Source organism: Mercenaria mercenaria, chromosome 11 (genome assembly GCF_021730395.1).
Source record: "Mercenaria mercenaria strain notata chromosome 11, MADL_Memer_1, whole genome shotgun sequence".
NCBI lineage: Eukaryota > Metazoa > Mollusca > Bivalvia > Venerida > Veneridae > Mercenaria > Mercenaria mercenaria.
Window position 1 is genome coordinate 79,523,466 of NC_069371.1, and position 18,056 is coordinate 79,541,521.

Genomic DNA, 18,056 nt, shown 5'->3' on the forward strand with positions numbered 1-18,056 from the left:
AATTTCAAGGTCAAAGTTCTTTGTACACAAAACTATGCATCTGCATCAAGTTTAAAGGCTGTAGCTTGAGAAATTTGAAAGTAGGTCACTAGGTCAATCTTAAGGTCAAAGTTTAATTTGGTACACAAAACTATGCAAGTGGTGCAAATTTGAAGCCTGCACCTTCAAAATGTGAAAGTAGGTCACTAGGTCAATGTCAAGGTCAAAGTTTGTTTCGGTACACAATCCTGTGCATGTGGTCTAAATTTGATGCCTGTACCTTCAAAAATGTGAAAGTAGGTCACTAGGTCAATGTAAAGGGCAAAGTTTGTTTCGGTACATAAAACCATGCATGTCGTCCAAATTTGAAGGCTGTAGCTTGAGAAATGTGAAAGTAGGTCACTGGGTCAAAATCAAGGTCTAATTTCATTTCGGAACACAAAAATATGCATGTGGTCCAAATTTGAAGCCTGTACCTTCAAAAATGTGAAAGTAGGTCACTAGGTCAATGTCAAAGTTTTTTCGATACACAAAACTATGCATGTGGTCAAAATTTGAAGGCTGTAGCTTGAGAAATGTGGAAGTAGGTCACTAGGTCAAAATCAAGGTTAAATTTCATTTCCGAACATGAAACTATGCATGTGGTCTAAATTTGAAGCCTGTTCCTACAAAAAATGTGAAAGTAGGTCACTTGGTCAATGTCAAGGTCAAAGTGTTTTCTGGTGCACAAAACTATGCATGTGGTCCAAATTTGAAGGCTGTATAGCTTGAGAAAATGTGAAAGTAGGTCACTAGGTCAAAATCAAGGTCAAATTTCATTTCGAAACCAAAATTATGCATGTGGTCCAAATTTGAAGCCTGTACCTACAAAAAAAATGTGAAAGTAGGTCACCAGGTCAAGGTCAAAGTTTTTTTTCATTACACAAAACTATGCAGATGGTCCAAATTTGAAGGCTGTAGCTTGAGAAATGTGAAAGTAGGTCACTAGGTCAAAATCAATGTCAAATTTCATTTTGAAACACGGAACTATGCATATGGTCCAAATTTGACGCCTGTACCTTCAAAAATGTGAAAGTAGGTCAGTAGGTCAAAGTCAAGGTCAAAGTTTTTTCCGGTGCACAAAACTATGCATATGGTCCAAATTGGAAGGCTGTAGCTACAGAAATGTGAAAGTAGGTCACTAGGTCAAAATCAAGGTCAACTCATGTCAAGGTTCATCTGCATGTGGTCCAAGTTTGAATGTTGTAGTTATTGACAAGAAGATTTTAAAAGCTTTTCCCTATATAAGTCTATATGAAACATGTGACCCCCGGGGCGGGGCCATATTTGACCCTAGGGGGATAATTTTAACAAACTTGATAGAGAACCACTAGATGATGCTACATTACAAATATCAAAGCCCTAGGCTTTGTGGTTTGGACAAGAAGATTTTCAAAGTTTTTCCCTATATAAGTCTATGTAAACCATATGACCCCCTGGGCAGGGCCATATTTGACCCTAGGGGTATAATTTGAACAATCTTAGTCGAAGACCACTAGATGATGTCACATACAAAATATCAAAGCCCTAGGCCCTGTGGTTTTGGACAAGAGGTTTTTCAGTTTTTCCCTATATAAGTCTATATAAACCATGTGACCCCCAGGGCGGGGCCATATTTGACCCCAGAGAAATAATTTTAATCACCTTGGTAGAGGACCACTAGATGATGCTTCATACCAAATATCAAAGCCCTAGGTCCTGTGGTTTTGGACAAGAAGGTTTTAAAAGTTTTTCCCTATATAAATCTATGTAAATTATAGAAATAAACAAAGGGCCATAACTCACTCATAAATTGTTGAACCAGTCTGATTTTCAGGGGGACACAACTAGGGTACCAATACATCATTCTGACAAAGTTTGGTCAAAATCCCCCCAGTAGTTTCTGAGATGTGATAACGAGAAATTGTTAACAGATGGACAGACGGAATGACGGACGGACTGACCACAGACGCAAAGTGATTTTAACAAGAGGGCCATGAAGGCCCTGTATCGCTCACCTGACCTATTGACCTAAAGATCATCAAGATCAACATTCTGACCAAGTTTCATTAAGATATGGTCATAAATGTAGCCTCTAAAGTGTTAACTAGCTTTTCCTTTGATTTGACCCGGTGACCTAGTTTTTGCCCCCACATGACCCAGATTCGAACTTGACCTAAAGATCATCAAGATTAACATTCTGATTAAGTTTCATGAAGATACAGTCATAAATCTGGCCTCTAGAGTCTTAACAAGCTTTTCCTTTGATTTGACCTAGTGACCTAGTTTTTTAACACACCTGACCCAGATTTAAACTTGACCTATAGATCATCAAAATTAACATTCTGACCAAGTTTCATTAAGATATGGTCATAAATGTGGCCTCTAAAGTGTTAACTAACTATTCCTTTTATTTGACCCCCGTGACCTAGTTTTTGACCCGACATGACCCAGATTCGAACTTGACCTAAAGACCATCAAGTTTAACATTCTGACTAAGTTTCATGAAGATATATACAAAAATGTGGCCTCTAGAGTGTTAACAAGCTCTTCCTTTGATATGACCTAGTGACCTAGTTTTTGACTCCATCTGACCCAGATTTAAACTTGACTTAAAGATTATCAAGATTAACATTCTGACCAAGTTTCATTAAGATATGGTCATAAACGTGGCCTCTACAGTGTTAATTAGCTTTTCCTTTGATTTGACCCGGTGACCTAGTTTTTGACCCGACATGACCCAGATTCAAAATTGCCCTAAAGATCATCAAGTTTAACATTCTGACTAAGTTTCATGAAGATATAGTCATAAATGTGGCCTCTAGAGTGTTAACAAGCTTTTCCTTTGATATGACCTAGTGACCTAGTTTTTGACCCCACCTAACCCAGATTTGAACTTGAGCTATAGATCATCAAGATTTGACCAAGTTTCATTAAGGTATGGTCATAAATGTGGCCTCTAGTGTAAACTAGCTTTTCATTTGATTTGGCTTGGTGACCTAGTTTTTTATCCTACATGACCCAGATTCAAACTGGACCTTAAGATCATCAATATTAACAATCTGACCAAGTTTCATGAAGATACAGTCATAAATGCGGCTTCAACAGTGTTAACAAGCTTTTCCTTTGATTTGACCTGGTGACCTAGTTTATGATCCCAGATAACCAAATATCGAACTCGTCCAAGATTTTATTAAGGGTAACATTCTGACCAAGTTTCATTAAGATTGGGCCAAAAATGTGACCTCTAGAGTGTTAACAAGCTTTTTCTTTGATTTGACCTGGTGACCTAGTTTTTGACCCCAGATGACCCAATATCGAACTCGTCCAAGATTTTATTGAGGGTAACATCCTGACCAAGTTTCATTAAGATTGGGCCAAAATTGTGACCTCTAGAGTGTTAACAAGCTTTTCCTTTGATTTGACCTGATGACCTAGTTTTTGACCCCAGATGACTTAATATCGAACTCGTCCAAGATTTTATTGAGGGTAACATTCTGACCAAGTTTCATTAAGATTGGGCCAAAAATGTGACCTCTAGAGTGTTAACAAGCTTTTCCTTTGATTTGACCTGATGACCTAGTTTTTGACCCAGATGACCCAATATCGAACTCGTCCAAGATTTTATTGAGGGTAACATTCTGACCAAGTTTCATTAAGATTGGGTCAAAAATGTGACCTCTAGAGTGTTAACAGTCAAATTGTTGACGACGGACGGACGGACGACGACGGACGCCGGACACAGGGTGATCACTAAAGCTCACCTTTGAGCACTTCGTGCTCAGGTGAGCTAAAAATGAAAGCAAATGTAACAGGTCTTTCCGACTATATTATATACTTTGCTACAAAAAAATATATATAAATGTTCCTCGCCTACTAGCAGTTTCAAAATAGCATTGCCTGCGTGACAAGCAGCCAACACATCCACTGGGCCATACTTTACCTGGAATATTCTCAATTTTAATAATAAGAACATACTAATAAACTTTGATAATGTGGCAGTTGAATCCAATAAGTCCAGGGGTGTTTAAAGATAATCCGTCATAGATTTATTGTAAAGCAAATATTGGATTTACCTGTATTGGAAAATAAACAGTGTCAATTGTATTGAGGTCAACTGCCACATTATCAAAGTTTATTAGTACTTCTATCTATTATAATTAGTTTGTTGACAAAATGATGTCACTGTCAAAAATTATTGGTCACAGGAATTAGTAAGAGGAATTTCCATTCACTTCATGCTTACAATTTAAAATCATCAAATTCTCCCCATGAAATAGCCATAAGGGTTTTAGCCAGAACCACAGAATTAAATTCTTTACATTACGGGTGACATTCTAGGGTGCTGCACTCTGTAACAACATTAAGATTTGTGCGTCATCAAACAAGAAGTGAAGTTATATACAGAAACCAAAGTTTATTATTTACAATGAGTGATATAATCGAAAAGTCCAACATCAATAAAAATCTCCTGCAAGGATACACCATAGTCTAACACAAGAGCACCGCCTTGCGGGTGCTGACGCTCATCTGATTTTTTTTTGTGTAATAGAAATATTGTCCTACCCAATATTTTCTAAGTCTAAAAAGGGGCATCATTCTTGCAAAAAGCAGGATAGAGTTATGTTTCTTGATGGTCAGTGTCCACTTATGATGGTGAAAAACTGTTGCAAGTTTTAAAGCAATAGCTTTGATAGTTTATGAGAAAAGTTGACTTAAACATAATACTCAACCAAGAAAATGATTTTCTAAGTCCAAAAGGGGCAATAATTATTGCAAAAAGCAGGATGGAGTTATGTTGCTTGCTGTACAGGGTCAGCTTATGATGGTGAACAAGAGTTGCAAGTTTCAAAGCAATAGCTTTGATAGTTTAAGAGAAAAAGTTGACCTAAACATAAAACTTAACCAAGAAATCTGATATTTTCTAAGTCCAAAAGGGGCCATAAATCTTGCAAAAAGCAGGATGGAGTTATGTTTCTTGCTGTACAGGGTCAACTTATGATTGTGAACAAGTGTTGCAAGTTTTAAAGCAATAGCTTTGACAGTTTAGGAGAAAAGCTGACCTAAACATAAACTTAACCAAGAAAACTGATTTTCTAAGTCCAAAAGGGGCAATAATTCTTGCAAAAAGCAAGATGGGGTTATGTTTCTTGATGTACAGGGTCTGCTTATGATGGTGAACAAGTATTCCAAGTTTCAAAGCAATAGCTTTGATAGTTTAGGAGAAAAGTTGACCTAAACATAAAACTTAACCAAGAAATCTGATATTTTCTAAGTACAAAAGGGGCCATAAATCTTGCAAAAATCAAGATGGAGTTATGTTTCTTGCTATACAGGGTCAGCTTATGATGGTGAACAAGTATTGCAAGTTTCAAAGCAATAGCTTTGATAGTTTAGGAGAAAAGCTGACCTAAACATAAAACTTAACCAGGCAACGCCGACGCCGACAACCGCTCAAGTGATGACAATAACTCATCATTTTTTTTCAAAAAATCAGATGAGCTAACAAGACATCCCAAAAATAGAAAATATTCAATAACATCAAAGTTCATACTACCAGCAATAAGTTCAATACCCTACTAGGTAAATTAAGAACTCCAAAACATTATTCCCCTAATATTCATATTACACACCCACAAATTGGTCTGAAAATTCATTTGGTGTTCTGTAACATGACACCACATGATATTCCTAAGTAACATAGCTAATGAACAATGTCCCAGGATAGAATAACATATATTTTACATGATCACTTGTCTACCACTTTTTCTAAATTTAGAATAGAATCTATTTGAACCAGTCACATATTGATCCCCAGTACACATTTTGACAAATGCGGAACAAACCGCTGCATCCTGGTTTCTGATTCATTAATCAGCCATTTTTAAAAGTATTTCGGGTATTTATGATAGTAAACTATTAAAACCTTTTAGTACAAAAACATCAACGATCAAGGAAGCGAAATTATAAAGATAAACGTAATACTATGGCAACATCCGTGACATGTAAATATATAACCATGACGAACATGAAAAAATAGATTTTGCTACAGTTAGTTTAAAGAGAATTCCTATAGTTTTTTTCCTTTCAAAGAATTTTTTTAAATTCACATAATATCATATGATAGGAAAATTTGTGCTAAAAACAATGAACAAATAAAAACAATAGGTCACCACACTTGTTTTTGTGAAAAATTGTTTTGAACACACCCACTGTTGCTGAAACTGACAGCGATTTTTCAACATATTTATAATTTTCTGCTTTTTTATAAATACCTACCAAAATATACATCCAGGCAGCACAATACGGTTTTTTCTTTTTACAGATTTTATTATATACTTATTTGATATCATAGTCATATTTGTAATACTCTATCCTTACAATAATGGGTACAAATGAAAAAAAATATTGTTTCATATTTACTTTTGTGAACTTTTTTCAATGAAAAATATCTGTAGTGAAGAATACTTTTTTTAAATTTTGAAAAAACTCTTTCATAGAGTTTTTTCTTTTTCTTCTTGCGTATAGATAATTGTATTGCGAGTATAAAAATGGCTAAAAATGTATGGGTCACCAGGCTAAATTTTATGTTAAGACCGCTAGAATACAACACCTGTTCGGACAGAAATGGCGCGAACCTGGCCAAATTGATTACATGTATGTGTGCTGAAAGTTAAAAAAAAGTTTTAAAAATTCTTAATTCTTTCTATAATTGAATACTAAATAATCTGAAAGGTGATATTGTCTTATCAGTACTAAGTCAATTATCTTACATTATATGAACTTCACTGTATTTGTACTAAAATGCCATGTGAAAACACAACCACAAAAATAGCAAGATACTTGTCAGGCATGATACCTGTCAATACAACATAAACCAGTATCAACATTTGATTATTGATATAACTTATCAAAAATGTTATTTCATTCAAAATTCCTCATATTTAAGATTGTCTGTAACATGTTTCAACAAATGTTGACTTCAGTTCAGTTTTCCTTAGAAAGTGTAGGCTGCGCAGAAAGATGCGCATAAAAAACTATAGGAATTCCCTTTAAGGAAGAGCAATACATTATGAATCTAGAGTTTGCCAATTTACCTAGGGCATGATGATTTCACCGAAGACAACACATGTAAAGCAATCTGTCTTCCACTTGTGTTTCTTGCGAAGAAGTTGTTAGTTAGGCTTAAAATAAAATTAAGTTTGTCTGACCTTTACCTACCGACCCAATAAAATTGCCCCGACTCAAATAATTTTATTGCATTCCAGAGAAAAATAATATTTTTATTTTCTTATCAGAGGGAAAAAACTTATTTTGGTGCTTGAAACTGGCGATTATTTTATTTAACAAATGCATAAATAATTATGGCAAGTGAGAAAGTAACCCGCGGTCAGCTAGCAGAAAATCAATAAAGCGGACTGTTTATTATCTCGTGTATTCCGAACACATGTCAACTATGTGGATATTGTTGCCTAAGGCCATAGGATGCAGACGACAATCAAACCTCTTGTAACCGGAAAGCATATCTGACAAAAAAAACCATAATTTTACAAACCTAGTATCTAATTTACCCGCGAAACGTAAAGATACCAAAACGTCATGCCGGTAATTTTCCATTCCACAAGCACGTGCGACCTATCGTAATATCTAATTTACATCACTCGACGTTACTTTTGTTTACACATACACAAAAAAAACGTGCGTAGAGCATTCATTTTTTGTTATTACCGCTTCAATATTTTTAGCAATACTTAAGAAGTAATATAGTTTGAATTATATAACGATTTTAATAAGATATCGACAGGAATGTAGGTAAAATTCTATAAAAACGGTCAAATTTAAATTAAGTTCTTTGTAAAATTTCAAACAGTGCGATCTTAATTACTTATCTCTTTCTAAGAGTAAATAAATGATACATTCTATGGGCATAAAGTTCAGACTTTTGACCAGAAAGTACAAAAAAAAAAACAGAATAAAAAAAATCTTAAATGATTAAAAAGCGTCAGCAATTTAAATACATGGCGTAAAATGATTTTTGGCAAAACAGATTTATGTTAGTGGGGCAAAATAGCTCACAGAGGTAGGATATCCACAATTATCATTTGACACATTTACCTGTCAATTTATACAGGATATTGAATTCGCTTTAACAAATTGAATTTGCTTTAACAAATAGAAGAAACACTTTGATTGATTAATTTAAAGAACCGAGGCGGTACGATCAAACAGTGATGTGTCACATGGCGCGAAAACATGACGTAATTCCATGACAATCTCGGGCAACTATACCGCTTTGATCTCCACTTCAGATGCCATGATACCTACACACTTCTTTTAGCTCTTTGAGGGGGGTGTTAATTGATGATGAAAACAAGGACAATGACTAAGTTTATCAACAGAATAATTACCGATAATCGTTTACGCTTTTTATTTCGCTTTCAACACTGGGTGGATTATGAATATTGTGTCCATATTTTTGGGACACTTTACAAAATAATCATTAATTTTTTCGGGAAATAAGTCTTTAGAAAGTGAAAATAATTAGTTTTAACACTTTTGGAAAATACGGTAGGGGCTAGACTGTGATTATTAATACTATCGATGCAGTTATTATGGAGAGCAACTAGGTGGTGGAGATTACAAAAATACAGTGAAAGAAAAATGTCTGCTGTGAAAAGGAAATTTAAGAAGAACAAATATGATTACTTACAAGGAAACGTAGTGTACATGAAAATATTATTTGTCTACTATCGGATGTGTTATATTTGAAATTTGCTTGTACATAATACTGCTTTCACAACAGTGAGAGTATTACGGCAATAGACAGGCAAGTGGTGTGTATTTTTTTTACATGTGTACAGCGGGTCTTCCTGACAAAAACATAGATTGCAGTCTATAATTACCGCTAATTTAATTATATGTTAAAATATATTATAAACTGACTTAATTGTTGATTTCAAAATGTCTTAAATCAGAGATCGTTTTGAAATGCATTTGTTTGAAGTGAGATAATACCAGTTTTCGAATTTCAAGAATTTGACAAGAACGGAAATGTGTTGAAATATTACAGGCTAGATAGTTTTATTTAATATTTATTATGCCAGGACAAAGAGCTATAAAAATCTTATACTTCTTTTGCCAGGACAATGGCATAATGGTCTGATGTCGGGAAACCCAATCTTGTTTCTGTTTTTAGTAACATCTGACCAATATGTGCAAGTAGCTTGAAGCTGAAAAATCATCACTTTTGCTTGCAGACTGCCATTACCGTTGTAAAAAAACTTCTAAAACTCATAAAAAGTTATTATCTATTGAATTAAGCATCAAACACTTGAAAATATTTAAAGCTGTAATAGTGTGTTTACATGCCAAATATCGCGTATTTTCACGCTATATTTTTTTGTACTTTTAAGCGCAGATATAGTGAAAACAATCATGAAAAGACTTTTGATATATATATAAAGAAAAAGTATAGACATGAAAGATAATCAAAGACTTGGAGAAGTTTGCCATATGTGCTAATTAAGTCTGTGCCCATATTGTGTGTGCAAAGGCTAAGGGTTTATATATAGACTGGCATCAGTCGTTAGAGTCATTACATGTAAAGCACTTGGCCATAAAATCCTCTCTGATACCACTTTCTCATAAAATTTACAATATCTCTAGCCTCTGTCTCTAACTGTTGAGATAAGCCACAGTAAAAGGGAGCTACTGAAAATTTGATATATATTTTTTAAAAACAAGAGCACCGCCTTGCGGGTGCTGACGCTCATCTGATTTTTTTTGTATAATAGAAATATTGTCCTACCCATGATTTTCTAAGTCTAAAAAGGGCCATCATTCTTGCAAAAAGCAGGATAGAGTTATGTTTCTTGATGTACAGTGTCCACTTATGATGGTGAAAAACTGTTGCAAGTTTTAAAGCAATAGCTTTGATAGTTTATGAGAAAAGTTGACTTAAACATAATACTCAACCAAGAAAATGATTTTCTAAGTCCAAAAGGGGCAATAATTATTGCAAAAAGCAGGATGGAGTTATGTTGCTTGCTGTACAGGGTCAGCTTATGATGGTGAATAAGTGTTGCAAGTTTCAAAGCAATAGCTTTGATAGTTTAAGAGAAAAAAGTTCACCTAAACATAAAACTTAACCAAGAAACTCTGATATTTTCTAAGTCCAAAAGGGGCCATAAATCTTGCAAAAAGCAGGACGGAGTTATGTTTCTTGATGTACAGGGTCAGCTTATGATGGTGAACAAGTGTTGCAAGTTTTAAAGCAAAAGCTTTGATAGTTTAGGATAAAAGCTGACCTAAACATAAAACTTAACCAAGAAAACTGATTTTCTAAGTCCAAAAGGGGCAATAATTCTTGCAAAAAGCAAGATGGAGTTATGTTTCTTGATGTACATGGTCTGCTTATGATGGTGAACAAGTATTCCAAGTTTCAAAGCAATAGCTTTGATAGTTTAGGAGAAAAGTTGACCTAAACATAAAACTTAACCAAGAAATCTGATATTTTCTAAGTACAAAAGGGGCCATAAATCTTGCAAAAAGCAAGATGGAGTTATGTTTCTTGCTATACAGGGTCAGCTTATGATGGTGAACAAGTATTCCAAGTTTCAAAGCAATAGCTTTGATAGTTTAGGAGAAAAGCTGACCTAAACATAAAACTTAACCAGGCAACGCCGACGCCGACGCCGACAACCGCTCAAGTGATGACAATAACTCATCATTTTTTTTCAAAAAATCAGATGAGCTAAAAATGAATAAATAAATGGGAAATGTTTAATCTCAACAGACTGTGTAAGTCTAGTTTATATATTACAAACATACGTTTAACACAGCATCTTCAGAGATTATCTACAAGCAATAGGTATTGATAATAGACTTTATTACTGAGACAACAAACATTTAAAAAAAACACTAAAATATAATAAAATTATTTACCTACCTACCTACCCACTGTAAAAATACTGGGTCGGTAAAGGTCAAACAAACATAATTTTAATTTAGGCCTTATCAGTTACCTGTGGAGAACAAAAATCCTGGTACACTGATTTACAAAGGTTAATAGAGCATAACTGTGCCACACAATACTTTAAACAGACCAATTCAATGAACCTTTCTGTTAATCTGGTTACAAGCCAATAAAAAGGTGATCACACAATGTACTGTGAAATCATTAATAATAATAACTAATTTTCATGGATTTCATGGTTGCGTCCATCAGTGACAACAAGTAAAATTCCAAGTTACTCTATAAGCAAAAGTCGAAATCCACGATTTCATATCCCTTTGAGAAAGATATTTTCATCAAAATCACGAAATCAAATGATTTCTGAGTAATCATCTCCATAACAACAGCAATCCTTTCATTTTGTGTCAGTGATACCTTGGTTGACCATGGTAGGGTTGAGTTGGACCATGGTTAAATAGTGATGGTCAAACCATGGTTCAACAATGGTTGGATACAGTAACCATGGTTGAACATGGTAGGGTCGAGTCGGACCATGGTTAAATGGTGATGGTCAAATCATGGTTTGACAATGGTTGCATACAGTAACCATGGTTGAACATGGTAGGGTCGAGTCTGACCATCGTTAAGAGGTGTTGGTCAAATCATGGTTCGACAACAGTTGGATACAGTAACCATGGTTGAACATGGTAGGGTAGAGTCGGACCATGGTTAAATGGTGATGGTCAAATCACGGTTCGACAATGGTTGGATACAGCAGCCATGGTTGAACATGTAACCATGGCTGAACATGTAACCATGGCACATGGTAGTCCTGGTTCACTTTATGCAGGGGTAATTACAAGAAGCAGGGGTAATTTCTTGTATTATATTACCCTTACCATGCTAAATTTCTATAATGAACTTGTTCATCTTCCAATTTGGTTAGTACCATTAACTGTTAAAAGGGGTGCATACTGAAAAGAAACTGACTGAATAGCGAACAGTGCAGATCATGATCAGACTGCACGGATGTGGTCTACACTGGTTGCAAAGGCAGAATCAATCGTGTCCCACATGGTAACGGTTAAATTACCCTTCACTGCTTTATGCTGTGAATATTATGTGAAAGTTTCATAAGACAATAATTAAGTAAACATGAAATTAATGGTCAGGCTGTTACCATATACATTGAACAAATCTGTTCTTGTCTTCAATTAAATCTAATGTCATGAAATGACTTGCTTTCCGATAAGCAGTTAGATGGCATAGAAAAACAGATACATATGTCAAAAGGAATATTTGCATGTAACAAAACGACATAGAAACCCATGTATGACATATACAGGGTTCATACAGACAAGGCCAAGTCAAATTCAAGGACTTTTCAAGGACTTTTCAAGCACTATGTCTTACAGTTTTCAAGGACTTATTTATAAATAATACTTACACAGATTACCGTGACGAATTGATGCCATTTTAGTCAGGGGAGACAACACTAACAGAAAGTACGAAACATTCGTACCCAAACTTCGCTTTCGTCTCGCTTTTTATTACGGCATTTTCGTAGCTCTGCGCATTGCTCGAAACTTGCGGATTTTATTCTAAAAGATTTACTTTTGATTTTCAGGGAGATTTTAATTGTCTAGCATACGAGAAAATAAGAAATTCAAGTACTTTTCAAGGTCTTTGGGCAATTTTCAAGCACTTTTCAAGACAAATTTTGTTTTCAAGGACTTTTCAAGACTGCCCTTCATTTTCAAGTACTTTTCAAGCCTGTGCGAACCCTGCATATATGAACACCGAGTAATATATGTCACTGAACACAGAAACTAATGTATGAAAAAGAAACACATATATATGATAGTAAATATGACAGTCATACACCCATATATGATAGATAAATTTATGTTTGACAAAAACACAAATGTAATTATTCCATGCAACGCATATGTATATGAGAGATGAATGCACGGAACATATATGTACCTGACTGATGAATGTATGGAACACATGAATATGACATAACACATGTTTATGACAGATGAATGCACAGAACACATATGTACATGACAGATGAATGCACAGAACACATAATTATGTACATGACAGATGAATGAATGGAACATAATGTATATGACAGATAAATGTATGGAACAAATGTATAGGGCAGATAAATGTATAAAATACATGTATATGTCAAATGAAGGCATGGAATACATGTATATGATAGAAGAATGTATGTATGATTATTATGAATATTTGTAAAAGTCGAATTACTGTGAAACTGACCAATTTACACTAAGTTTAGCGAAGCTGATACAATGTTCAATCTCATTTAAGAAAAAAAACCTTTGTGAATGTGATCTCAATGCCAATATTTGGAATTAGTATGTCAAAAAAGACAATTTCTTTTTTAGATGGCATTTTCTTTGTAAGATAAATCCTCTACAAGGTAAAATGGAACTCCAGGATCTTCAAATTCAAAATCATTTTATTCTGGTATGAAGTCAATCAAGCACTGCTTTTTTTTCTCTTTTGCTTTTATTTATTGTTTTGAGAAAAAGAACTGTTTTCATTGGGTAAATTCCAGTTCGTGAGAAAAAGAACTGTTTTCATTGTGTGAATTCCAGTTCGCATTTTTTTAAAGACCTGGAATGCAAACACTAGTATCCCTCTGACTTATTGCAATATACTATCAGCAGCTATAATGCTACACACAATAATTCAATCTTTAAAGACCCACCTCAACCGTGTGCCCTAATTTTACATCCTAAAAATCAATATAATAAAGCTGTAATACAAGATGACAGATGGGTAATATCAGTCCTGCCTGAAAAAATGTGTTTTCACAACTTCACCTGCAAACTTATAATCATCTTCTTTCCAGAATAGCTTTAAAAAATATAGATAAAAAAAAATCTTACTCCGTACAAACAAAGTTAAATCTAAACTTTACCAAATACATCAAGTTCTGTGCATGCTGCTTTATATTAATTCAGTATGAAATACCTTGTATTGGCCTTACATAATTATGTCACTGTCACTTTCTAAATAAATATCTGTATGATGCAAATCATGCATAATTACCATACAATAATAGTTACTTTGTGTTGGGTCTTTAAACCTTTCATTAGGCCATGCTTCTGATCATTTCTTTGTCTAATATTGTGAGCTACAATCAATGGCAGGGGAAGTTTCTAAGAACAAATTTTATGACTTCTATGCTGTCACAGATTATGGTAATTGTGGTCACAAATGGAGAAATAAAGACCATGACAATGAATTATCACTGAAAAACAGCTTAGTGGCTAAGAAATGTTTGTTTGAAAATGTTTTTTAAAGTTAGTATTAATGAACTTTTGTATCATCAATGTAAGGAAAGGTCATTAATTCATAAATGTAATTACAAAATAATTACATCTGTATATCTTTTCTTCAAACTATATGTATGCTGTATATCACAGTACAGGGCGCTAATTGTATGTATGCTGTATATCACAGTACAGGGCACTGATTGTATGTATGCTGTATATCACAGTACAGGGTACTGATTGTATGTATGCTGTATATCACAGTACAGGGCGCTAATTGTATGTATGCTGTATATCACAGTACAGGGCACTAATTGTATGTATGCTGTATATCACAGTACAGGGTACTGATTGTATGTATGCTGTATATCACAGTACAAGGCACTAATTGTTTGTATGCTGTATATCACAATACAGGGCACCAAATGTATGTATGCTGTATATATCACAGTACAGGGCACCAAAAGTATGTATGCTGTATATCATAGTACAGGGCACTAACTGTATGTATGCTGTATATCACAGTACAGGGCACCAAAAGTATGTATGCTGTATATCATAGTACAGGGCACTAACTGTATGCATGCTGTATATCACAGTACAGGGCACCAAAAGTATATATGCTGTATATCATAGTACAGGGCACCAAAAGTATGTATGCTGTATATCACAGTACAGGGCACTAATTGTATGTATGCTGTATATCACAGTACAGGGCACTAATTGTATGTATGCTGTATATCACAGTACAGGGCACCAAAAGTATGTATGCTGTATATCACAGTACAGGGCACTAATTGTATGTATGCTGTATATCACAGTACAGGGCACCAAAAGTATGTATGCTGTATATCACAGTACAGGGCACTAATTGTATGTATGCTGTATATCACAGTACAGGGCACCAAAAGTATGTACGCTGTATATCACAGTACAGGGCACTATTTGTATGTATGCTGTATATCATAGTACAGGGCACCAATTGTATGTATGCTGTATATCAAAGTACAGTGCACCAAAAGTATGTACGCTGTATATCATAGTTCAGGGCACTATTTGTATGTATGCTGTATATCACAGTACAGGGCACCAACTGTATGTATCCTGTATATCACAGTACAGGGCACTAACTGTATGTATGCTGTATTTCACAGTACAGCTAGGGCACCAAATGTATGTATACTGTATATCAAAGTACAGGGCACTATTTGTATGTATGCTGTATATAACAGTACAGGGCACTACCTGTATGTATGCTGTATATCACAGTACAGGGCACTAAATGTATGTACGCTGTATATCACAGTACAGGGCACTAAATGTATGTACGCTGTATATCACAGTACAGGGCACTAAATGTATGTACGCTGTATATCACAGTACAGGTCACTAAATGTATGTATGCTGTATATCACAGTACAGGGCACTAAATGTATGTACGCTGTATATCACAGTACAGGCCACTAAATGTATGTATGCTGTATATCACAGTACAGGGCACTAAATGTATGTACGCCATATATCACAGTACAGGGCACTAAATGTATGTATGCCGTATATCACAGTACAGGGCACCAAATGTATGTATACTGTATATCATCACAGTACAGGGCACTAATTGCACGTATGCTGTATATCACAGTACAGGGCATACAGGGCACTAATTGTATGTACGCATATATCAGAGTACAGGGCACTAATTGTATGTATGCTGTATATCACAGTACAGAGCACTAAACTGGTGGCTATTCCATATATCATAATAATTAATCACCTATCAGAGGAAGACACACTTTGAAGACATACTGTATATCATAGTGTATGGCACTACCTGACACACTCTATATCCAATAATTTAGATCTACAAATAGGTTTTTCTACCTCCTGCCCCAATTTATTCATACAGACAGACAGATAGACACGCCGGATGAAGGATGAAGCTAATGAAGCAAGTCTTCATGTGACACAATATGCAAAATAAGATACCAAATTCCAAAAAAATGCAAATATTATGGAAATTACCTCGCCAGTTCTATGCTCATCCATGGAGCGGAACCCTCGCATTCTCTCGAATAAACTCCGCTTATGCTTCAAACTCCTCTTCTTATGTAATTCTTCCATTTTTTCGTTTGTTCTCCAAACACAGTCTGGTTCTAATTATTCTCAAAGATTTTAAACTCCTTTGTGTAAACCATTCAGCAAGCAGTATAAAATTTCTACTTAAGCACTTTTGCCTTACAGGGAGTAACCAAAACGAGAAATTACCAAGAAGAAAGAGCAGTCTAATTATATAAGGAATTACACACTATCTTCCAAATTCAGAATGGCAGCCTGGAATTCATTTCATTTGTTTTTTCGTTTCTTTTTTAATTTAGTATGTGCCTGACTTTTCTCATTACAGCTGAAAAATGTACAATCAATGGTATGCTGCCAAGAACCTTCCATGAAATGTCAAAGTCACATCACAAAAACTTTCTGCATCCAGTCAAATATGTTTTGTGAAGTCATTTAATTCTGTTGGTACAATGATTTCAAGTCTTTGTCTTAACCTGCTATATTTCTATAATGGACTGGTCCATCTTTCAATTTGGACAGTACCACTTATTACTCAAAGGGGTTTTCACTGAAAATTTACTGACTGAATAGCGAACAGTGTAGACCATGATCAGACTGCACGGATGTGCAGGCTGATCTTGGTCTGCACTGGTCGCAAAGGCAGAATCATCTGCCGCCAGCAGGCTAAGGGTTAATTTGTCTTAAACCACTGTTTCAGCTATTTCATGTGGATTATTATAACTAATTCCCTGGATTTTAACTTCTGAGCATAAAATGAACAAGAATTTCACAAGGGTTTAATTTTCCCAGAATGACTCAACATATTGAATCCCCTATGGAATATTAATTAATCCTTTTTGCAGTATGATTTATATCTTCTTTTGGGGGTAGCATTTTTTCATTTCTTTTTTTTTTTTTAACTTAAAATAATGTTAAAATTTGTTAATTTAAATAATGATAGTTTTCTAATATTTTGTTACGCTTGATTTCATTTTATAAGAATTATAACCGACATTTGAACTTAATAGCAACTCGGCTACTTCAAAGGGAACAAGAGCACCGCCTTGCGGGAGCTGACGCTCATCTGATTTTTTTTGTGTAATAGAAATATTGTCCTACCCATGATTTTCTAAGTCTAAAAAGGGCCATCATTCTTGCAAAAAGCAGGATAGAGTTATGTTTCTTGATGTACAGTGTCCACTTATGATGGTGAAAAACTGTTGCAAGTTTTAAAGCAATAGCTTTGATAGTTATGAGAAAAGTTGACTTAAACATAATACTCAACCAAGAAAATGATTTCTAAGTCCAAAAGGGCAATAATTATTGCAAAAAGCAGGATGGAGTTATGTTGCTTGCTGTACAGGGTCAGCTTATGATGGTGAACAAGTGTTGCAAGTTTCAAAGCAATAGCTTTGATAGTTTAAGAGAAAAAGTTGACCTAAACATAAAACTTAACCAAGAAATCTGATATTTTCTAAGTCCAAAAGGGGCCATAAATCTTGCAAAAAGCAGGACGGAGTTATGTTTCTTGCTATACAGGGTCAGCTTATGATGGTGAACAAGTGTTGCAAGTTTTAAAGCAATAGCTTTGATAGTATAGGATAAAAGCTGACCTAAACATAAAACTTAACCAAGAAAACTGATTTTCTAAGTCCAAAAGGGGCAATAAATCTTGCAAAAAGCAAGATAGAGTTATGTTTCTTGATGTACAGGGTCTGCTTATGATGGTGAACAAGTAT

General features: G+C 34.8%; 1 protein-coding gene across 20 annotated transcripts in view; it reads right to left on the minus strand.

Moving 5' to 3' along the window:
* Positions 1-18,056, minus strand: part of LOC123532297 (5'-AMP-activated protein kinase subunit gamma-1-like) — a 416,776-nt gene that overhangs the window by 148,788 nt on the left and 249,932 nt on the right. Inside the window, exon 1 of one of the 20 annotated variants that reach the window (XM_053517866.1) lies at positions 16,285-17,534. The exons of 18 other annotated variants lie outside the window; for them this stretch is intronic. In XM_053517866.1, the coding sequence (XP_053373841.1) occupies positions 16,285-16,383 (99 nt within the window). In that variant the 5' untranslated portion in view covers positions 16,384-17,534. Of the gene's footprint in view, positions 1-16,284; positions 17,535-18,056 lie in introns of those variants that run through there. One more of the 20 variants, XM_053517871.1, reaches the window with a different exon arrangement.